Source organism: Phycodurus eques, chromosome 15, assembly GCF_024500275.1.
Source record: "Phycodurus eques isolate BA_2022a chromosome 15, UOR_Pequ_1.1, whole genome shotgun sequence".
Classification (NCBI taxonomy): domain Eukaryota; kingdom Metazoa; phylum Chordata; class Actinopteri; order Syngnathiformes; family Syngnathidae; genus Phycodurus; species Phycodurus eques.
Genome location: NC_084539.1, coordinates 22,120,999 through 22,144,744, shown reverse-complemented (window position 1 = coordinate 22,144,744; position 23,746 = coordinate 22,120,999). Strand labels below are relative to the sequence as shown.

The 23,746-nt window shown below is 47.3% G+C and overlaps 1 protein-coding gene across 8 annotated transcripts in view; it reads right to left on the bottom strand.

Moving 5' to 3' along the window:
• Positions 1-241: 241 nt before the first annotated feature.
• ntng2b (netrin g2b) overlaps positions 242-23,746 on the bottom strand; it is a 62,447-nt gene continuing 38,942 nt past the window's right edge. The window contains exons 5-28 of one of the 8 annotated variants that reach the window (XM_061698125.1): positions 22,032-22,061; positions 14,485-14,640; positions 14,274-14,387; positions 13,969-14,127; positions 13,759-13,875; positions 13,473-13,631; positions 13,263-13,376; positions 13,002-13,160; positions 12,815-12,931; positions 12,599-12,709; positions 12,445-12,525; positions 12,246-12,356; positions 12,074-12,154; positions 11,915-11,995; positions 11,735-11,818; positions 11,529-11,645; positions 11,366-11,449; positions 11,188-11,271; positions 10,938-11,021; positions 10,743-10,853; positions 7,642-7,716; positions 5,101-5,268; positions 3,127-3,305; positions 242-1,775 (exon numbers count right to left, since the gene is read on the bottom strand). In XM_061698125.1, coding sequence (XP_061554109.1) covers positions 1,482-1,775; positions 3,127-3,305; positions 5,101-5,268; positions 7,642-7,716; positions 10,743-10,853; positions 10,938-11,021; positions 11,188-11,271; positions 11,366-11,449; positions 11,529-11,645; positions 11,735-11,818; positions 11,915-11,995; positions 12,074-12,154; positions 12,246-12,356; positions 12,445-12,525; positions 12,599-12,709; positions 12,815-12,931; positions 13,002-13,160; positions 13,263-13,376; positions 13,473-13,631; positions 13,759-13,875; positions 13,969-14,127; positions 14,274-14,387; positions 14,485-14,640; positions 22,032-22,061 — 2,870 coding nt within the window. In that variant the 3' untranslated portion in view covers positions 242-1,481. Of the gene's footprint in view, positions 1,776-3,126; positions 3,306-5,100; positions 5,269-7,641; positions 7,717-10,742; positions 10,854-10,937; positions 11,022-11,187; positions 11,272-11,365; positions 11,450-11,528; positions 11,646-11,734; positions 11,819-11,914; positions 12,155-12,245; positions 12,357-12,444; positions 12,526-12,598; positions 12,710-12,814; positions 12,932-13,001; positions 13,161-13,262; positions 13,377-13,472; positions 13,632-13,758; positions 13,876-13,968; positions 14,128-14,273; positions 14,388-14,484; positions 14,641-22,031; positions 22,062-23,746 lie in introns of all 8 variants that reach the window. The other 7 variants (XM_061698123.1, XM_061698126.1, XM_061698124.1 and 4 more) reach the window with 7 other exon arrangements.

The following is a 23,746-nucleotide window of genomic DNA, read 5'->3' as shown; positions in this document are numbered from 1 at the left end:
TCTTTTTTTTGTTGTAGTTTTTTTGGTGGTCTTTTTCTGTTGACAAAAAGAAAACAAAAGGTGGTTCTTGCGGAACGCGTAGGCCTCGGCTCGTCCTTGTCGCAAAGAAAAACCAAAACCAAAAACAATACGTCCTCGTGTTGACAGCCATTCCGTTTTCAAGTGAATCAGTGGTGATTGAAGTGATTATGCAATTTTTGAAATGTTTTTTCTTTTGGTTCGATGCACATTGCTCCTGCTCAGGAATAAAGGGAACAGTGGTTGGTATGATTATATTGATATATATTTATATATATATATCATTGTTTTTTTTTTTTTTTTTTTTTTCAAGCCCGCATCTCTTCCGCTGTCGTTATTTTCTTTGTGAGATTTTTGTCCATCTGGCACCTGAGCGCGCACACTCATCAGTCCCGCGAGGTGCGTGTGTTAGTGGGTTGGCGTGTCCTCGTGAGTGTGCGTGAGATTTCGTACACGTACACGCCGCTCACAAAATGTCGAGGATATTCCATTTTGTCGTGAAATTTCCGGATGAACCTAAAATGCACTTTGACCTTTACAGGTGAACTTAATTTGACCGGAGGTGACCCAAGGCGTAGGCCGACCAAGCACCTGCTTGGGGGCACGCGACCGCGAGGGGGCCCCAAAGAGCCATTCACGGCCAACGAAGGAGTAGTTTGAATTTGTACATTTTGTGGGAGTTGTACTGAGGAAGAATAGAGTAAATTGGAAAATAAATGTTTGGAATAAGGCAGTTTATTTATATTTTCTTAACTAAAGTGTTTGCATAAGACTAAATTATTCAACTTTTTTCTCCCAAAACAATTTGTGCTCTTGCTTCATGTACCTCGATTGTTCAGATATTTCCATGACAATGTATGAATCTGCCACTCATTTTAAAATTATTTTTATTTTCGCCTATCATCACTGTTGGGCGGAAACCTCGTACGTCCATGTTTTTCCACAAATCGATAAGATTGGCCTGTCCCCACGTCATCTTTGATTTGGACGCATTTTTAACCAATGGAAATAGTTGCAAATGGCTTGAGAAGAAATCGATTAACTCTCTTCAACGCTCAACTGTGTGGGGATTGTCGCCTCTTCCTCCTCCTCACTTGGCGGGAGCGGTGAGGCGTCGTGTTGCCTCAAGATTGAAGCTCGGCATGTTTTCGATTTGTTTTGTTTCGACAGTAATGAGTGAAAATTGTCATGTACATTTGAGTGAGCTTGTTTTGTCAGAATGGCGCAGAAGGAACGGGTCAGCCACGAAGGTAAAGGCGTGCAGATTATTTCCCGCCTGTTAGTAACTCGTGTCAGTTGTTGTTTCCCGCCTTTTACGCTGCTCATCGCTTTTTTGGTATCGTATCGCTCGTGGCTCGCCGAGGAAGCGTTTGGGAGGATGATGCGAGTCATTTGCTTTTGCCAAGTATTAAAAGCTTTTAGTCAAATTAATTCATCGCGTGAAGGCTATAGTGCATCGGAGCTTAGTCTTGAAACTTCGCCCCAAGCCAAACATCCCCAAGTTTTGGGGAGCGGTGCGTGGACGCCGCTCGCTCAGCGGGGCGGCGGCGCGGCCAGCAGGCGGGCGAGCAGCGCGCACAGCAGCAGGGCGGCGGCGGAGGGCCGCCGCGCGGCGGCGCCGTTGCAGTCCTTGCCCGACTCGCAGCGCGGCTGTTGGCACAGCACCCCCTTGAACTCGGGGGCGCAGGTGCACTTCTGGTTCTGGTGGCACGTCCCGCCGTTCTGGCACAGGAGCATCTCCTCGTCGCAAACGTTGGCTGCGGGGGACAGATCGACAGACTGAAGACGGAGGTCGAAGGTCCGCAAAATAGCGCCAAAGCAGCCAAAGTTGTTTTTGCTTTGGCCCTGAGCACAAAATATGCGTGCGCATCCAGGCGGAGGTCGGCGAGGAGCGTCTATTTGAGCGCGGCCCCTCCCCTCGACTCAACGGGGGGGAGCGATTCTCCGTATTGGGGTTAAGGTGCGACGGCGCCATGAATTTCGGCAGCAGCAGCAGACGCGGCTAACGGGCGACATGATCTATTCCCCTCGGGGCCGGACAAAGCGCACGCGTCGTGGCGCGCTCGCCGGGCCTTTTTTTTTTTTTTTTTTTGGCTCCAAAGGGCCTGAAAGGATGCAGCGGCTGACATTTTGCGCACACAAAAGCCCCCCTCCGAAATATCACTTCATCATAGAGACACACGAGAAATATGTTGAGCATTTCTGGTGGTGGCATCACAGATGCTGAAAGTACTCCCACTCTCCACTCAAGGAGATATACAGATACTTCGATCCATGTCGTAAGTTCCATCGAAGTTATTGGGGACTTCTCTGTCCCCCATGAAAAGTCTTGTAATATTTTACAAATGTAAAAATACATCAATGGAAGCTGGTTTTCATTTTTGGATGTCACTTCTTCTGTGTCCCCGACACAGCATTCCACCTTGTTAGTTAGTCGAGTTTTGCCCTCTATCGAAAAATAACGAGTTCCCGCGAATGCGCATTCTGGGACGTCACAGTTTGAGGATCTTAACCGGAATGTTCTACTCTTAAATTCAATTTCAATTCAAATTAGGATGAACGCAAACGACGTTAATAAAGAAATCATAAACTATATATCCATCCATATATACATTTTTGGGAACAAATAGCGACCTAAAATTTGCTGATTCACAAAGCAAAAGCTAATTTAAAAGAAAAAAAACCAACAATCTTTTCCAGAATATTAAACATCTAACCAAAAAAGTGATTTCTTAGAAGTTGTATGTAATGTAAAATATATTGTATACTTTAAATAAAGAACATAAACGTTTCTGTGAAATATACAAATGAAACAAAAATGAAAATATTGCTTTGTCGGCACCTGGTGGCATCTTGGTGCCAAGCAACTAAGTCGAGCTGAGTGCAGGAGCTTCATTTAGTTTCCTAATAGAAGCAAGTGCTTTGCCGCCATCTTGCGGCTTCTCTAGGAAGTTATAAACCAGCTCAGACGGGGACTCGGTTATTTGCAGATTTTTGCTTGGGCTCGAACCCTACGCCCAAATGTTCATTCGTTCTATAAATACAAATATGTATTTGTATGTAGCACATAATAATGCATTCATTTTGAATAGAAGTAGTCGTAGTCACATGTCGGCATGGTTTTCCCGTCCTTTTTCTTTTGGGCCACTCACGGTAGCATCCTTGTTTCCAGTGGTAGCTCGGCAGACACTGGTCGCACTTGGCCCCCGCGGCGCCATCTTTGCACTGGCAGAAGCCCGTGCCGTTGCAGCGGTCGTGGAGGGAACCCATCTGGTTGCAGTTGCACTCTGGCGGGCAGGAAGAGAGAAAACGAGTGTTCACGTCGCGGCTCGCGTGCGTGCGTTTATTTGTATTCAGGACAGGCTGACTTGCGTCGAAGCACGTGCGCCCTTTTCGGGCAAAGTCCTCGTTCTCTGTATCTCGACGAGCAATCTGGACACCGTGCTACCGTCCTCAGACGCCCGATCGCAACTGGGAGACCAAGAGAGACGAGGTAGAGGAGGTCCCCGTCTGAACTCCGGTAGCAGTCGTTCCCGCAGAGAATATATACGGTAGGCTTGCGATTCTTCTTGTCCGCTCTGTTTGTATGTGTTGCTGCTCCGTGTACGTTAGTAGCAGCTGTTTGAATGCAGCCGTTTACATTTGCTCATTTCTGTTAGCACGTCTACGGTGTTTCTCATTACATGGTAGCCTCGAGCTGGCGGACTTTTGTTGGATGAATTGATACGGATTGTTTGAACATTTTGTTTTTTTATGTCGGTTTTACAGGAAACTTCAACTGGGAGCGACAAATGAACGGCTTGAAGCGAGCACCCAGTGCCTCTTATTTGGAGAACTAAGCTGGAGAAAACTGCGCTAAGGAATACAGTGGTGCCTTGACATACAAGTGACCCAACGTGTGAGTTTTTTGGAGATACGAGCGGTTGTTTGGATTTTTTTCGCTTTGACTTGCAAGTGAAAATCTGACTTGTGAGCTCCGTGTGGTGGCAATGAACGGAACTTACTTCACAACAAGCAGCAGTTTGTCAGATTGCGAACGATTCTGTAAAAAAAAAAAAAAGAGGCTTCCAGATGTTTAGTGCCGTTTACCGTCAAACTAAACATCAGATAAAGAGAATGACATGTTGTGTGTTTGAAACAACCACATAACCTTGCCTTGTCCACTAGCTTCATGCTAACACGTCATGCAAAACGCCATAGATGGGCCAACAAATGCCTTTGGTGCTGTGTTTTTATAACGCTTTAAGCATTGGATATTGGACCGCAAACGGTGGAGAAAAACACACAGAAAGATAATATAACAATACTCAAAGGCCTATATTCTTTATCCTCTGCAAAAAAAAAAAAAGGACTAATTATTACTGCGGCTGACTGAGAAGCTATGAACGTCCCCATGTATATCCGTATGTCTGTATTATGCTGTCCCAGGTGGCCGTGGCGCTCACACCAGAAGGAGCAGCACAATGTGCATTGCATTGAAGCAAAAAAATGTGGTCACTAAACCCACTTTGCGCTGAATGCGATGCTGGAGCTGCGACTGTGGAAAAATCAACACCTCGTACGACCATCTGTCAAAGTGCGCGTTCGTTTTATTGAAATGCTAAAATGAAATGTTTAAAGAAGTAGGGTTGGGTGCGGATTACGCAACGTGACAGCAAAGCGGTGGGTATGTGTGTTTGTGGGTCATCGTGTGCCTTCATATCGGGATTACAACGAGCGGCCTGGCTTCTTTTCCCCGGGAGACGCTTTGTTTCGCTTGCTTCATTTGTGCTGACTGAGGCGCCAAAGCTAAAAAAAAAAAAAAATAATAATAATAACAAGAAATGTTTGCTTCTCGCTTTTTCCGTTCTTGAGTCATCGGAAATATATCATGGGTTGGTTTCTCCAAAAACACGAGTTTCTTGTGAAGAGCGACAGAAATATTGGTTTGCTTCTGTGACACCTCGAACCGCGATCATCTTTTCTCACAAGCGCGACACGCACTTTCTACTGACGGCCTCGACGGTGTCACACTATAAAGTCTGTCTTGTATGTCATGTGATGTGATAAACGGGTTCGCTGCACACGTTCTCGCGCACGCACCGATGCAGACGCTCTCGTCGTCCAGCTCAGCAGAGGCGTTGCGGAAGTATCCCAGTCTGCAGTGTTGGCAGTTCTGGCCCCTGGTGTTGTGCTTGCAGCTGACACACGTGACAATTTTCAGGAACTCGAGGTAGCTGCAGCGGTTGGAGTGGCCGTAGCATTCACAGTCTGGGGAAAAAAAATCAAAAATGTTAACTTAGTCCTGGGGAGGGCGCCGTCCTGCTTTACTTTTAAGACGCGGAGAGATTGCGAGCGGAGAGCGCCGCACTCTAATAAGATTCCTGGAGAGCGGCGTGTGATAAATGTCGGAAGGCTTTCGACGTCAGCGAGCAAACGGACGGTTTTTACGAGCCCCGTATTGGCTCCGTAACGACGGACCGCTCCCTCGCCGTTACGACACTCGCTGGCAGTTCGCTGACTCGGCTTCGCCGCCGCGCCGATTGCTGCCGGGACCTCCGCCCGCCCGTCGTCCGCCGACGCTTGTTTGCGTTCGCGCCGCGCAGCTGCGTGAGTCACGGCGTGTTAAGTGTCTTTGGGAAGTGTTATGCCATTAGCTGATGAGAAGCTAAAGGGTCATAGACGCGAGGGAAATGATCCGTGTTCGTCGGCACGTTCCCTCTTGAGTTCGTGCTCAGCTTGTTGAACTCCGGATGGTTCGCAGCAGAGGGTTTTCCCAAAATTTGGGTCAGGCTCGGCGTTACGTTGGAGCCGTTCGGACCCGAGACACCGGGAAGTGCACCAAGCCGTATCCGCACAGAAACGAGCTTGAGTGGTCCATCTGTTTTTTTTTTTTCTTCCCCACGGTGTCTACGTTGTGTCCACGTGGGTCTTGGGAGCCTGGATTTTATTTGAAACTGCGTCCCAGAGGGAATGTATCCTTGCGTTTCCATCTTCACAACACGTGCATCTTCCTCGGGACGATGATGCGGCAGTCCCAGTTTATGCGCCAACGGCGACGGTGGGTCACCGTGATGCGTTTGTGCCGCAGAGGCTCCTGAGCATGATTTCGCTTCTTCAGCAAAACCTTCTGCTCGTCTTACCTCCGTCAGCAACAAGTGGAGATGGCGGGCCGCGTATCTCACGTCTTCTTAAATCCACCGGGGCTAACAACCGCGTTCCCCGCCATAGTTGGGAGTTTACATCGCACGGATTCAGAAACAAGATCAAACCATACCGCCGCCGTCGACAACTTTGCCACGCAACCTTTCGCACCACCTGAAAAAAAACATCGACCCAATAGAAAAGCGATCGCCTCCCGCTGTTGCGCATTGTTGACGAGAACGTAGAAACCTTTTTCGACAAGTTCTTTGAGCAACCGTTCACACCACCCGTTGATAAGTAGGCCGAAAAACTGATCATCCGCTGCCGTCGTCAAATTTGCCAGCACATCCCGTTGATGACAAGAATGCAGAAACAAGATCAAACCACACGATCGCTGTCGGGTTTGCCGAACAATCGGTTGACCAGCACGCCGAACAATCGGTCATCTGCCGTCCCCCGTCAGAAACCCAGAACATCGTCGGGGGAGTTTGCTTCACATCTGTCTGAATGATACCTGAAATGAAATGGTTCGATGAATAGAAATAAACGACGAACCGCAGTATAGGAGGGCTTCGCCGTGCGATCACCTATCGCCGTGATCGAAGCGCTCCGCCAACAACCAAACGAGTAAAGTGGAGGAAAAGCCTGCTGTGTCGGAATGCCGAAGCGGGACTTTTCCTATCCCGAGCAGCAGTGCGGGTGAGCTTCGACGGCGGGGCCCTGTCCCCCCACCCCCGCCGCCCCCTCCTCATCCTGCGGCGCCAGATAAAAGCGAGAGCTAGTGCTCCACATGATCCGCACCAAGCCCGCTGCCTAATTAAGGTTTGATTAAGTTTCAGAAGTTGGCTCCGACCAACGGTGAGCTGCGAGGCATCCCGCCCCTTTTTGGTTTTTTTAAAGAGTCATTTACCAGGCATGTTGATGCAAATACGCGTTTAAATGCGCATAAAAAAAATGGCGGTTTAGCTGTTTAATCAGCCGTCACGTTATTATTTTATTATTGTTTGGTTGACGACGCGGCGTGAATTATGAATGAGCAGGTTGAAAGGAAGTCGGCGAACGCGGCCCCGTAAAGGGCCTCTCTCAGCACTGAGGGGAAGAAGAAGAAGTGCCCGATTAAATATAAATGGCCAATTACGCCGCAGACTTGAGAGAGGCACCGGGACCGCGTTCGCCGAATCCACGCCACGAGTCGAGATGTTGCTTTCTTGCTATTGATCAATGGCCGGCGGTCGGGCTCAAGTGTGCAAATTGGCCAACGCTTACCTGGATCATGCAAACACAAGCACACAGCAGTCTCAGATGCATGGAGGGGATAGAAGATGGAAAAAAAAACCCCACAAAAACAATTCCACAGATGATGAATTCTTTCTATTTTTTTTTTTTTTTTTACTACCACTAGCTCATGGAATGATGTGATGAATGGCTACCTAAATCACAGACACACACACGCACACGCGCTAACATTTCCGCCCAACTGACCCACCGCTGGTCTCTTACCTTCGAAATGATCATATATGATTCCGAACAAATGTCTGGCCCCGGGCTGGCCTGACATCAAGAGTTTCAGGAGCCCTTGAGGAGTGAAGGAATTGCGCGTGAGACTTTTACAGCACGTTTGTCCTGCAGCCTCCAGTCTACATCCGGAATGCCGAAATATGAAATACCGGAAGGATGCGAGGTCTACTTTGACATTCTAGCTAAAACGTAGTCATCATTCGTCATTTTGGATGCATTGAATCTTAGCTCAGCGTTTATGTTGTTTGGTAGGCGCTAGCTAGGAAACGACTCAGGCGGTCAGAGTCAGCCCCGCGGTCCTGGTTTTGAATTGGAACGAGAGAAGCTCGTCGTCGCGTCACGGACGTGATGATTCTGCAGTTCGTTGGCCATTTTGCGGCCAAAATGAAATCCCACCACCCCGAAACTCTCTGATCCTACAATTGGCAGCTCGTGAACAATTCTTCCGAAAGAGGCTTCGAGCCCAGTCGGGCTAATGCAACTGGCGTCGTCGACATTGCGGCGCACGCAGACGCGCAATATTACAAGACTCACAGGCATATATTCTTTATCCTCTGCAAAAGAAAATGACTAGTATTACTGCAGTTCACTGAGTCTCTTACAGTAGTTGTGAAAGTCTTCTTTGTTTCTTCATGAATGTATTATACTGCCCCCCGGTGGCTAAGTCACAAAGCAGACGGCGTCGTAATTAATTCATTACAATGCAAAAACTGTTTAACTCTTTATCTTGTTTTTGTTATACTGTATATGTTTTATGAAGTACATTTTATAGTGCTATTTACTGTATTAAAAAACACCCATTTTTTTGGACAGGTTTTTTTGGGGGGGGGGGCTCGATCGGGTTACACGTAGGCCTGTTTTACTGCCGCATCTCCGAGGTGCCAAATACTGGCGCAATGGTCAAACTGTTGCTTTTATAACCACTTTTGTTTTATTGGCCTTTTGTTCTGTCTTTGATGAGCTACCTGCCGAGCTTTAAAAAGAACTGAATGGATCTTTGTGGGGACAAAAAATGCTAAGCATCCGCCACGGGCTCGTCAAAAGGAGGGAAATTGTCGCTTTTAAAAGTCCTCATGCAGAACATTGTGGAAACGGAGGACACGTGTGACGCAGGGGAAGGGAGAGATACATCCCCTAAATTGGACGCCAACTACCGGCGACCTTTCAAATATCCGTTGCTTAAAGTCTGCCGTTTCCCGTCATCTGCTAGCATTAAACTAGTGGACATATAAAAAAGTGTAGATTCGTTTTGAGACTTGACTAGATACAAGACAAATATTCTCGGTAAGATTTGGAGTTTTTGTGTGTGTCAAATATTTGCTCGGAAGTCAAAGCAAAAAAATCGTCCAAAGGAGAGCTCGTGTCTTAAGGCACCGCCGTATCGGCTTACAAAGCGTAAGGACAACCCCCGGTAACCTTTGAACCTCACCACGATGATTCTAAATCATCGGTTGTTTCAATTCTACCTTTCCGCTTTTTCTCTCTCCCCTCCGTCTTCATGTCCGGCGTTTCGTGACCGCCTCCTTCCTTCCTTCCTTCCTTCCTTCCTTCCCGCCGCGGTGAGCTGCAAAGGAGCAGCATCTCGCCAATCAATTTGTATCAACACGGAACACTCGAGCTCAGGCTGTTTCACTGAAATAGATTGGCGAGACGGCATCGACTAATGATTTACGACGAGCCCCCCCCACCCCACCCCCGAAAGCAAATCCTCCTCCTTCCCGTTTCTATTCAAATGCCAGCAAATCATAGAGCCGTTTCATTCTACACGTCTGCAATGAGATAGCGTTCCTCTCGGGCTTTCTGTGTCGATGCGGCTCCACGTCAGCGGAATTTGTTGATCTGCGACCGTGCGTCTCATGGGAGTCTTCCTTAAACTTGTGGGAAACCGAAACAACCGCCGTTGTCATCGACGCGAGAAGAAAAACGTGCTGCGAATCCCAAACGACGTAATCTTGCTACGACAGGGAACACACGTTTATCGCAGGGCACACGTTCCAGAGCGACCGATTTCGAGGGGCCATATTCAGAACACACAATCGACTGTATATCGCAGTTGATCGTCACAGCCCCGCTGTTTCGCAGACTGTTCGGTTTTTGTAGTATGCAGGCAAGTCCAAGTCAAGTTTTATGTTCACATTAAATGAGCAAACATAGATTTGGTTGAAAATGTTTTTTTTTTTTTTTTTAAATACAATTTTGAATTCTCTTTAGTTTTATGTACTGTAGATACAGTAATGACATAATCAAATAGAACGTAAGGAATGAAACAGTTTTTGACACATTTTCTTGCTTCAATTCAATTGGTATCGTGCTGCTCCTTCTGGTGTGTGTATCTTGGCCACCTGGGGGCAGTACGACACATACAAGTCCCACGGTTATACAGAGATGATCTCTCCTCAGTAGGCCTCACTAATATTAGTCCTTCCTGAAACGTAAAGACTATATTATAAATATAGTCTTTATTAATATTTTTGTACTAATTCAGCCCAAAAACTATGACGCAAAAATCGGCCAGCATCACAGAAGAGGTTGTGTTGAACTGTTCGTCCGAGCTCCAGCTTGCCGGAGACATAAATTGAGGGGAATACTTTGAAATAAAGGTGAACTCCTCAGACGACTGAAGAATACGTTCGGCTGCCTTTTGATGAAACGCGACAGGATTTCCGTGGCTGAGAATCGACACAGAAAGCGAACAAACTTCACTCTGTCTTCCCTTGACCCTTAGGCGGGATAGCAATGATGCTACTCTTTTGTGATACGTCGATAGCTGTAGCTGTCACGGCAACAAATAGGTTTTCTCTCTTTCCGAGGCCCACTTTTTTTTTTTACCCTGCGTTATGTCGAACATACCTCGTGATTTCATTTTTGTTTCACAAGTGAACAGGCAGTCCGGGGACATCATCGACGCCTCACATAAATCCGCCGAATACGTCTCTTTGCGGCTTTCGATGCATTCCCCGCCTCCTCCTTTTCCACCATCTACGTGCTACTTTCTGTATGTCTCGAGACACCTTAGCATCTACTGGAAATGTAGCGGACTACAGTCAAGCTACATGTGGAAGAATAGCCTCCTTTTCAGATACCTCTCATTTGGCTGTCGTCTTCTTCACCGTGTCTGCCATTCTCGTGCTCAGATGACAAGTGGCTACCGTGTCCATGAGTTTCACGAGCAGGGGCCTCAGAATTGTGGGGAACTGCCGTCGAAAAGCAAAAGGGGTGTGAAGTTATCGTCCTGCTAGACTCTAAAAATGAAAGCTCTCATTTGACTTATTCCTCACCATTTCTGCCATTCTCACGCTCAGTTGACAAACGACCACTGTGGCCGTGAGTCTCGTGTACACGTCCCTCAGAATCGTGGGGAACTGCCACGGAAAAGCAAATTTGGTGTGTAAGTTTGGAGTCCCGTGTACACGTCCCTCAGAATTGTGGGGAACTTCCACAGAAAAGCAAATGTGGTGTGCAAGTTCGCTCCATAGCTAGACTCTAAAATGATACTTCTCATTTGATTGTGGCTCATAAATGCCTCACCTTTCTTGTCATTCTCATGCTCAGATGAGAAATGGTCACCCTGACCATGAGCGCCATGTCCGTGTGCCTCAGAATTGTGGGGAACTGCCATGGCAAAGCAGAAGAGGTGTGCAGGTTTTCGTCTCGCTAAACCCTACAGTGATACCGCTCACGTGACTTCGTCCGACTTATTCCTCACCATGTCTGGCGTTCTCATGCTCAGATGTGAAACGAGCATTGTGGCTATGAGTCTCATGTACATGTCCCTCAGACTTGTAGGGAACTACGTCACGGAAAAGAAAAACCAAAAGCTGTGAGTCTGCATGTTTCACTTCGACTACTACTAGATTGTGAAAAGATACCTCTCATTTGACTTTGGTGTTCTTCTTCCTCACCATGTCTGCCATTCTCACGTTTTGATGAGAAATGACTACTTTGGCCATGAGTCTCATGCCCATGTCCTTCAGACCTGAGGGAGACTGCCATAGAAAAGAAAAATGGCAGCGCAAGTTTGTCATCTTGCTCGATACAGTAACTCTCATTTGACTTTGATGGTCTTCTTCCTCACCTTCCCTGTCATTGTCACGCTTAGATGAGAAATGACCATTGTGACCATCAGTCTCATGCTCATGTCTCTCAGCCTTCCGCGGAACTGCCATGGAAAAGCAAAACAGGTGTGCTGTTTTTTTTGTCTCGTTCGACTCGAAATTGATTCCTCAGATTTGACTTTGGCTGACTTATTTCTCACCTTCCCTGTCATTTCCATGCACAGATGAGAAAGTACTTTGCCCATGACTCTCATGTCCATGTCCCTCAAACCCGTGGGAAACTAGTATGTCATGGACAAAACAAAAGTGCAAGTTTCCATAATGTCCAACTCTAAAAAGAACTCTGTCTTCTTCCTCACCTGCTCTGCCGTTGTCATGCTCAGATGAGGAAACACGATGTTCATGAGTCTCATGCCCGTGTCTCTCAGAGCTATGGGAAACTATGTGATGGACAACCAAAACAAAAGTGCAAGTTTCCCTCTTTACAAATGACAGCGCAGTGCTCACTACTACCGAACTGTACGACAATACCTCTCATTTGACTCTCTTCTTCCTCATCCTGTCTGCCATTCTCATGCTTCGATGGCAAATGGCCATGATGCCCATAACTCTCACGTGCGTAACCCACAGACCTGTGGGAAGCTATGTCACGGACAAAACAAGAGTGTTTTCATCATGCTAGGCGCTAAAAAGATGCCTCTCATTTGACTTTGACTGACTTCTTCCTCACCTTCCACTTTGTTCTCATGCACAGATGAGAAAGTACTGTGGCCATGAGTCTCATGCCCATGTCTCACCGACTTGTGGAAAACTGTCGTTCGAAGGAAAGCAAGGTTAGAATACACTACTCGCTACTAATAGAGTGAAAGTCATAGAAAAGATACCTCTCATTTGGCTGCCTCCTTCCTCAACTTCTTCCTCATGCTCAGATGAGAAAACACCTTTTTGCCCACGAGTCTCATGTTTCCCATGCTTGTGGGAAATCAAAGGTCTGTCTGATGAGCAAAACAAGGAAGCAATTTTCATAGGTAGAGCCGACTTCTACTACTACCTGTACTAGGCTACTACTGCGACTACTCTTATATATTCCAAAGTGCTACCTTTACTTTCAGCCACTCTTTCTTTGTCCCTTGCCAGTCCATCGTTCTCATGCTCCAATGAGAAAGTACTTTCGTGGCTCTGAGTCTCATGTTTCTCAAGCACATTAGAAACTAATGCTATGAAGAGTGAAGATTTAGATTAAAGCGGAGTTGTAAAGTTGAAGGAAAAGATGGGAGATGGCAATACCTTCATCTCTTCTTTCCTTCTCGTGTTCAAATGAGGTTGTTGACCTAGGGCTATGATTCTCATGCGGAAGGGAAGCTCTTCTGTGTTTGTCTTCCTCATGTCCAGATGAGAAAATGCCTCTGTGGCCATGACGCTCATGTTCCTCAAGTGCGTGAAAGACTGAAATGCCATCGACAAGCAAAGACTAATTGAGGAACTCAGTCTCATTTGCATTCTCTTTTCCAAGAGGATAGGCTGCTACACTACTTTGAAAAGTCCTACCTTCACTTTCAGCTCGGATTTCATTGGGAGCCTCAATGTGGTCATCATGGTCAGGTGAAAAAGTGCCTTTGTGGCCATGAGTCTCATGTCCCTCAAGCACATTAGAAACTAACACTATGAAAGGGGAGATTTCAACTCAAGCTGAGTTGTCAGGTTTAAGGAAAGAGCTTCTACTTTCTACAATGCTGCATCTGTAGGTCATGGCAGTACCCCCAAATATGCTTTCCCTCTCAGGCTCAGGGTAGGTTGTGGTCCCGTGGCCATGATTCTCATGAGGAACAGAAACTCTTCTATGTTTTTCTTCCTCGTGGTCAGATGAGAACGTTCCTATGTGGCTTTGAGTCTCGTGTTCCTCAAGCATGTGAGCGACTGCCATCACATCAACAAGATGGTGTTAGAATTCTTCTCATTTTTAGCCTCATTGAGGAACGTACATTCTCATCTCCAAGACGAGAGGCTGCTACAGTCGCTACTGGACTACTTTGAAAAGTCATACCTTCCTTTTCCAATCGTCTTTCATTGGGAACCTCCTCTTGGTCATCACGGTGGGATGAGAAAGCGCCTTTGTGGCCGTGAGTCTCATCATGTTCTTCAAGCATGTGAGAAACTAACACTAAGAAAAGTGAAGATTTAGCTGAGTTATATGTAAGGTTTAAGGAAAGGGCTTCTACTTTCTACAAGGCTGCATCTACGAGGATGGCAATACCTTCGGCTCTTCTTTGATGGTCGGGCTCAGATGGGGTTGTCATCGCATGGCCTTGAGTATCATAGGGACCGGAAACTCTTCTATGTTTGTCATCCTCGTGTTCAGATGAGAAAGTGCCTCTGTGGTCATGAGTGTCATGTTCCTCAAGTGCAATTGAGGCTAGAATACCATCGACAAGAGAAAATGTTGATAAATTCTCTTAATTTTTAGCCATGTTGAGGAACCGATTCTTATGTACTGTACATTCTCATCTCTAAGATGACAGGCTGCAACAGGCAGTACGACACTGCTTTTAAATGTCATACCTTCACTTTCAACTCGTTTTTTATTGGGCGCCTCCCCATGGTTCTTATGGTGAGATGAGAAAGTGGCTTTGTTGCCGTGAGGGTCACGTTCCTGAAGCACAGGAGAAACTAACACTACGAAAAGCGAAAAATTAGACTCAAGCTGGGGTGTAAGGTTTCACGAAAGGGCTTCTACTTTCTACATGGCTGCATCTATAGGTGATCACAATACCTTCAGCTCTTTGAGTCTCATGCTCAGTTGACGCTGCCATCCCGTCGTGGCCACGAGTCTCATGAAGACCGGAAACTCTTCGGTGTTTGTCTTCGAGTTCAGATGACAAAGTGTCTCTGTGGCCGTGAATGACATGTTCCTCAAGTGTGTGAGACACTGAAATGCCATTGACAAGCAAAGATGTTGACATATTTCTTCTCATTTTTAGCCTCATTGAGGAAACGGTTCTCATGTACATCCCCGAGAGGCTAGAACGGTCACTTCCACACTACTACTTTATTTTCGACTCGTCTATCATTGGGAGCCTCTCCATGTTCCTCGTAGTGAGATGAGAAAGTGACTTTGTGGCTGTGACTCTCATGTTCCTCATGAGGGACCTCCGCGCCTCCATTGCTGAGGTGGCCGACTGTGGCCAGAAGGTAGTCGGTCTGTCGTGGCGGCAATCCCCGAACCCATTGGTGGACACCAATGCCGTCAAGCTGAAGAAAGAGACCTATCGGGCCTTTTTGGCCTGTGGGACTCCTGCTGACCTCGACTCGGGATGTTGTGAGCCGGTGGGGAGACTGCTTCGAAGACCTCCTCAATTCCATCGACACGCCTTCCCATGAGGAAGCGGAGTCTTGGTTCTCTGAGGCGGGCTCTCCTATCTCTGGGGTTGAGGTCACCGAGGTGGTTAAAATGCTCCTCGGTGGCAAGGCCCCGGGGGTGGATGAGATTCGCCCGGAGTTCCTAAAGGCTCTGTATGTTGTGAGGCTGTCCCGGTTGACACGCCTCTGCAACATCGCGTGGACATCGGGGACAGTGCCTCTGGATTGGCAGGCTGGGATGGTGGTTCCCCTTTTTAAGAAGGGGGACCTGAGGGTGTGTTCCAACTACAGGGGGATCACACTCCTCAGCCTGCCTGCTAAGGTCTATTCAGGGGTGATGGAGAGGAGGGTCTGTCGGGAAGTCAAATCTCAGATCCAGGAGGAGCAGTGTGGTTTTCGTCCTGGCCGTGGAACAGCGGACCAGCTCTACACCCTCGGCAGGGTCCTCCAGGGTGCGTGAGAGTTCGCCCAAACAAGTCTACATGTGTTTTGAGGACTTGGAGAAGGCGTTCTACCGTGTCCCTCGGGGGGTCCTGTGGGGGGGTGCTTCGGGAGTATGGGGTACCGAACCCCCTGATACGGGCTGTTCGGTCCCTGTAACACCGGAGTCAGAGTTTGGTCCGCATATCCGGCAGTAAGTCAGACTCATTTCCGGTGAGGGTTGGACTCCGCCAAGGCTGCCCTTTGTCACCGATTCTGTTCATAACTTTTATGGACAGAATTTCAAGGCGCAGCCGAGGCGTAGATGGGGTTCGGTTTGGTGGCCTCAGTATTGCATCCCTGCTTTTTGCAGATGATATGGTTCTGTTGGCTTCATTTAGTCGTGATCTCCAACTCTCACTGGAGCGGTTCGGGGATGGTGCGGTGATCTCTCCGGGTCGGGGATGAGTTCCTGCCCCAAGTGGAGGAGTTCAAGTATCTCGGGGTCTTGTTCACGAGTGAGGGAAGAATGGAACGGGAGATCGACAGGCGGATCGGTGCAGCGTCCGCAGCTATGCGTATGCGTAATAAGCGCATTCCTACACTAACTGCATGACCGGAACTGACCGGCCAACTGTTTGCCAACCGCCAACCTGGGCTCACAGCAGCAAACTCTACACTCACTTTTAAAGCCACACGCATTTAAGGTCACAGATATTATCGTGTGGAACGTGTGGATGGCAAAAAATGATACCTGCGCCTCACATGGATATTTTGTATTGCTATTGTCTAATCTATTTTTAGATGACGACTCAAAATAATCGAGTCTAAAAATATCCAAAAGCCCCAGCCTGATACATTTGCATGTCGGACTCTAAACAAATTGTACTCTGTCTTGTAAACAGATTTTCATATCTAAACAGGCGCGACATAGTTCAGGTCTAAAGTCAAGCCGAGACAATTTGCGCTAGCATTCCGATCGGGGAGAGGAGACGTCACGGAGCTGGAGTATTATTTGGAAAAGTTGCACCACTTTTCCGCCTCTGAGGGAGGGTTTGCATTTGTGTATGCATTAGAGGCGAAATACACGCCGTTGAGCGGCCAGAGCTTAGCAGCCCACTCGAGACCACCGCTCCGCATGCTTCCATCTGTGTTCCAGAACCCCTCGAGGTGTTTTTGCTCGTCTCCAGTGGCTTCCGTTCGGGAGAGGGGCATCCTGTCAGCGTCCCCCTTCCGGGCAAATCTCACTTCCGCCCATTCTCCACCCACACGTCCTCCACGGGGCTCCGGCAGCTGTTTTCACGGCGCCTGTAGCGTCGTCGTCGTCGTCATCTCACACGACTTTCGCAACGCCAACGCTGCATCTCATCAAAGCGACCCCGGTCCTACGCGCACGCACACGAGTACACGCCGTAACAGTGGCGAGAAACTCCCGTGGGGAAACGGCAGTCTCAATCCCGTTTGAAAAGGCTGCACTCCAAACGGCAACTTCAAAAATATTCTCCCATAGGAAGTCACGTAAAGTACAGTTGTACCATGACTTACGAGGTAAATAGTATCGTAATAGAGCGAGTAGGAGGAAGAAGAGAATAACACGGGTCGGGGTACAGTAGGGTCAGACTCTAATGCAGTTTTTTTATTTTTATGTGGAGGCTACGTCTCGGATGGGTATGGAACGTAACCCCTGTGACAAACGGGTTCACTATATCGGCTCAACCTAAAACAGCAGTACAACAGGCCTCCACAAGGGGGAGACAGAACTTACGCAATGCGGCTCCAAGCTGCATTGCACGTATTCGATGTACAGTACAGCATATCCGTGCTTTCGTGCATCCGCGCATACGTATTGAGAGAGATCCCAGGTGCTTGCGATTGTTTAAAAAGACTGCGGCTTTTTAATTGCCGTTGAAAGTTTTGTTGTTGTTGTTGTTTCTGAGGCTGCGCCGCATCGGTTACACACGGCGTGTAAATGCAACGGGGAGCTGCTGAGCGGGCTAGCGAATTAGCATAGGAGATGCTGCCTCAGATTGTTTATCCAGAGAGCGCCTCATGCTCCTTTTTTTCCCCCACTTCAAACGCACACTCGCGCGGCCTGATGAGCGTTCGCACAGTGAAAAGTGTGATTTCACACTGCTGACAAAGACTGAACTCCAAAGCTGTTCCGCAAGCTCCCCAACGCTTGGAAAAGTTTTTTTTTTTTTTTTTTTTTTTTTTAAATCCTGCAGAGAAACATCGGGATGCTTAAAGGATAATGTGGCCTTAAAGTCACATTTCACACTGTGGAGTATATTGACATTTTTTGGGGATCATAAATCAGATTCCGTGGGCAAAAATTCATCGAACTATTTTGATAATCGATTCATCGTTTAGAGGCATCGTGCAACCTAAAATTGTCGAAATCCTCGGAAATTCAGCCTCTCGCCAGTAAACGTTCTCCGATTTCTGTAATCTTCCGTAAAAGCAGACAGATTATCTTCGGGATTAATCACAGTAAAACATTTGCAAACATCTGCTTTTACTTTGGAAAATTATGATCGACATTTTTGCCGATTTCTGACATATTACGCACCAAACCAGTGACTGAATCATCATCTATTTATTTGTGCATTTTCTGCACTGTCGATTCAAAAGAATGTCCTATTTTTGAAATAAGTTATGGTGGTGATTTTTTTCAAATTCGTCCTTGAATCAAACAAAAATATTGACAGATTAATCCATTTAAAAAAATAAAAATAAAGATCATTATTTGTAGCCCTATATAAGATAAAGTTTCCCCATTGAAACGAATAGAAATGCCATTAATTCGTTCCGGCACCCCCCCCCCCAAATCGTTTTTGTTTTTAATTTGGGAAAAACAGCACTGTTTTGTGTAGGAACATAAAAAAAAGATTAAAAAAAAAAGACATTTGAAGAAAAACTGCTTATACAAAATGTAATTAATGTACGTACTGTAGTATTCATGTGTTAATGTGTGCCTTTAAGGGGCGCGCCCTTGGTGATTGACGTTAGGAGCTGAAGTCAACTCGGGCGGTTAGTCTGCGTGTGAGCGTCTGGACGTGAGTTGTGGCCTAAAGCAGCTCCTCGTGCGTGTTCCCATTTTGTATTTGTGTGTTTTACTGTTCGTCCCGTTCAATACACAACGGAAAGCGCATCGGCAACTATGGCTCTCCTTGCCCACACTTGATGACATCACAGTACCTTCATTGATGATGATTTTTGCGTTATATCTTAGCATTAAGCTAGCAGACTTTTGTCCGACGAAATGGTATTTTGGATGCCACAAAGATTGCGGCAAAGCGCAACTTTTGTCAAGATGCCGCGCCTCAACTCACTTCGGCACAGTTCCTCGGCGCCAAGATGCCACAAGATGGCGGCGTGGCATTACCTTTGTCTAAATGAAGCTCCGCAACTCACTTCAACAGAGTGCTTTGGCCTCAAGATGCCACGAGATAAGACTCCAGCGCAATAAGGACGAGCGCTACAGAAAACGGACGGACGGACGTACTATATGGTTATATTGTATTTTCTTAAATGGCTTATGGGAATGTAAGCGGATTTATTGCGCAGTCATTTGACAGGTGCCTGCCTGTCTGACTGTGCAGATGGACTGTCTCATGGCGCACACGCATACGCACACGCACAACACACACAGCACTGTGGTTTCACACACGCTCGTGCACTCGTACCGTATTTGCATATAATGAGATCATTTGTCACGCCGCCCCGGCAAACGCTCGCAATCATCGCCCTAATGCCACCCGTCACTCGCAGCATCCGCGCGTCTTATTACGGCGCCGAGTTACGGTGTTGATTCGGCCGCCGGCTAATGAAGACATTGCGATTCGGGCGCCCCCCCCTCGCTTAGCGTCCGCGCCTCAACGGTGGCGGGGACGTTGTTTTAATGTGGCACATGATTTTCCAGGCACGCACCCATCATCGCGCTCTTCTCTGAGTCCGTGTTGAGTTTTGGTAAAAACAACAACAACAAAAAAAGACTGGTGGGTGAAATTTCCTATTTTCACTCTTTGATTGTCTAAAAAAAAAAAAAAAAAAAAAAAAAAAAAAAAAAACCATCCAGGCTTTCAATCTTGAGGCGACATAATGCCGGTCGGCTACCGCAGATTGAGAGGTGGAGTTTAAGAACTGTCCGAGAGAGTTAATAGATGTGTTCTCAAGCTTTTCTCAACACTTTAAATTGGTTAATAATGCGTAAAAACAGGAAAAACAAAACAAGACGGACGACGTGGGGACAGACCAATAGTATCGATGAATGGAAAAAGAGGATTCTGATTCTGATTCTGATTCCGATTTGGACGCATGCGGTTCCCTCCCACCCGACAGCGATGATGAAGTCATACAAGCATTCACATCCACACTATCCTTAGCTATCCACTGAAAACTAGATTTTCTGTTTTTGTGCTCATTCTGAAACACCTCGAAATGCCACAAGATGGCGACAAAGCGCTGTCAAATAAATATTAAGTAGTACCTTGGCGCCATCTTGGTGTTGACGTGAGGGGCGGAGGCCTCGTCGAATATAAAAGTATGCAATAGGTGCAAATGATCAATGAGTACGTCTTATTTTGCGTTTAATTTGATATAGTTACTGTATTAGACGGCAGTTCACTGCTTTTTCCGATATTGTCAAAATTTTTATCGTTTTTGATGATTTCCTACGGGAATGGGGTCCCCCCGTGCATGTGTTCGGAAAGCTAAAGTCGGGGTTACGGTGGGTGGCGTGGGTTTGTTCCGGGGATTTGGCGGCTCCGACCCGTCTGTCCGGCCGACCAATAGGATGTGGGCTCCGCGGATCAGAACTCTGCCGCCAACCTAATCCTCATGCCGGCACGCTCGCTGACGTAACCGGACCGCTAATACGACGAGTGACATTACGTCCTCCGTTGGCGGTGACCGCTCGAGCGCCGATGACCTCCCGTGCGATCCGTCAGTCTGGCGCAAGTGCGCCATATGCCCGAGCTGCGTACGGTACCCGGGCACAGCGCAGCCGCGCGACTAGGGTCGGCTCGAAGGCAAATTCAGCTCTCTGCACAGGAGAGGCTTACAAATCTACAGGGATTCTCTGTGACCCAGATGTCGATGTGTAATGATTTTCAAAAATGCTCTGCACGGGACTGCGCGTAGGAACATCGCGCGTCTAAAACACAAGACGGCGAAGGTGGGGACACTTCTGCAGTAGGAGGATCCGTGTCCCAAACCTTTGCTTAAATTCCGGATTGACTTCCACTGGATATTTTGGTTGACCGTCGACGCTTTCGACCCAGCGAAGTTGCAGCAACAAACGATGCATCAAGATGGCCCGGCGGGATAAAACAACAACAATCCACGGGAGACGAGAGACCAGAAAAGAACTCAGAAGCCGGAAAATCACCAGCTCGACTTCGTCCGCGTCACTGCCGTTCATACAGAGCAATGTTCCGGAAAAAATGTGTTCCTCAGCTGTATTGTGGCCCAGTGTCCTGCATATCGAGGATTTCTAAGCAATTATTATCCATCCATCCATTTTCAACACCGCTTATCCCGGTTCGGGTTGCGGGACGCCGGAGCCTATCCCAGCTGACTTCGGGCGAAAGGCGGACTACACCCTGAACCGGTCGCCAGTCAGTCGCAGGGCACATATGGACACAGACGACCGTTCACACTCACATTCACACCGTCACTGAGTGGGAACTGAACCCACGCTGCCTGCACCAAAGTCACTACACCATCAGTGACGAGCAATTATTATTTCTTTCTTTCTTTTTTTTTTTTTTTCTGACAATATAGAGGGACTCGAACATTTACTTTACAACGACGCACACACGTGACATTTTTTAGTACAAGTTTGTACTTGTACTTGTACTTGTACTCCAAGCACTTGTACTACAAGTGCTGTACCCCGACCGCCCAAAGTGCAAAATTGCCGCCGATAGACCGGGGCGCGGCCGTTGGGCGTCGGTGCCTTTTACGCAGCGCGAAGGGGGCCGCGCGCATAAAAGCCAGAGTCACCGTCGCCACTTTGACGCCGGCTTTTGTGGAAGAGCTGCTCGCCTGAGAGATTCTCCACAGAGAGAATCCCTAATCAGCTTCCCTCTTCATTCCCGCCTCCCCCAAGCGCTTCACATACAGTATGCCGACATCCTCTTTTTCTTCTCCTCCGCGCCCCCGCCACCACCCACCCGCAGCGCTCCTCTCCATCTACCGACTGTCTGCTCTCAACTCCCCTTTTCTACAGTCCGTCAACGACTGTAGTCTGAAAACCAAACTGTGGAAGAATTCCTCCTGAGCAGGTTTGTGTGATGCGCAGCGATGAAAGCACACGGCCAGCGGAGGGGCCTATTTATTAATAATGAAGCAGAGATGGAAAGAGCGAGAGAAAGAGAGAGAGAGAGGGGAAAGAGAAGCGACTGACTGCAGAGGGTGGGAGTGTGAGGAGCGTCGGCGATGGGGCTCAAACTTAGAAAAGCGACGCTAAAGAAGGGAGGGAAGGCAAAGAAGAAAAGAAATGCAGCAAAATCTCCTCTGCTTTGCATTAGTACTTACTAGAACCGGAGGGCGAACCAGCAATCGTACCTGAAAGGAGAAGAGAAGAAAGAAGAAAGATGAGAACTTGTTGACTTTTGCGCATTGAGTTCGCCCAAAGTCACGTTCGGGGAGGCTTCGAGATTTTAGGCCACGTAAAACGCGTTTTGGCTCCACAGCTCGATGTTCGAAAACTGGAATGAGAATCTTCAAGAGGTCTGATTCAGGAAAAGCTTGACGCAACGTTGGGGAAACAAAAAAAAAAAATATTTTTTTTGTTTCAAATCTGTTTTAATCTACCCTGTACTTAGATAGATAGATCGATTTGTCTTGCTCTCATTTTATTTTATTTATTTTGACGTCACACAAACCTGACCTTTGAACAGGGGTGTGTAGACTTTTTTTTTTTTATGCCTTCTCAAATGTTGGGAATAAAAGTAAAAAGTCCTCGGAAAAACAAATGCTCAAGTCAAGTTCGGCCGAATGTCGTGAATATCCCAAAGTTTCCGTGAGCCACTTTGTGTGTTGCGCCTCCATCGAGCAAAGTTGCAAACATGAGTGTAAAAGCGCTAGCTTGACGGGCGCCGCGCGGCGCAGAAAAATAAGGGGCTGACAACGAGGCCTTTTTTTTCTGTGGCACGTGCCGGCGCAGGTGCGTTTTCGCCCGCGTTGCTGGCTGTGCGTGTCTCTTCCTGCGCACGCCAGCGTGTCCGTGTTGGTTTGAAAGGACAAAACTGGGGAGACGCTGCCCTAGATTATTATTTTATCATCGCTAGTTGTGTAGCTGGCAGCGTTCTCCGCCAGGATTCCCCCCCCCCCCCCCCCCCCACACGCGCTCTCGCCTCATCTGAGGTGACGCAAACCCGGTGAGCTCTGAGATTCAAACTTCCTCTTCGACTTTGAAACGTGTCTTGACAAATCTTGTGGGTTTGCCTCACCATTGATTTCTTTTTTTTTTTTGCCATAGAAAAGTATACAAATAGAAAATAACAAGCATGAAACCTTTCTGTAATGCGGTTGGTTTCGAGAGATCACGCGTGCCGTGGGAAATGATCCATTTTCACTGAATTGGCCTGAAAATGATTGATTTTCGACATCTACGCCAGCGACGTATAGTGAGAGGCGGAACGAGTAAATGCTCTTCCACGAGATGGCAGACGATAAAATTCATCTGCGTATCCACCTGTTGTCACTCACAAACCAGAATAATAGCGTCGTACACTGACTAAATCCATTTGGGAGTCAATTGAGACCAGATCATAATTATTTGAGTTGATGGATCATTCCATTTTTTTGTCATTTTAAATAATTCATGCATACAAAAACAGAAATGGAACTGTATCTTGAGTGGGAGCGATTCCAAAATATGATACGATATAAATACCGACTAGCTCTTGATGATCAACTTGCATATCGTCGCTGTCTGGCGGAAAACGGTCATGTCCAAATATGGTCAATTCCATATTTTTTCACAAACCAATAAGATTGGTCTGCCCCCGTGTCATCTGTTATTTTCACGCGCTAGTTACCAATGTAAATTGTTGAAAATAGCTTGAGAACGAATCCAGTGAGACTGTTGAGTGTCTGAGAAGTTTTGTAAAACTCCGCCTCTTCCCTCACTCTGTGGGAGCCGTGTGGCATTATGACGCCTCAAGATTGAAAGTCTGGATTATTTTTATTATTTTATTTTATTTTGGGGGGGGGACAATAAAGAATGAGAATAGGTTACATATATT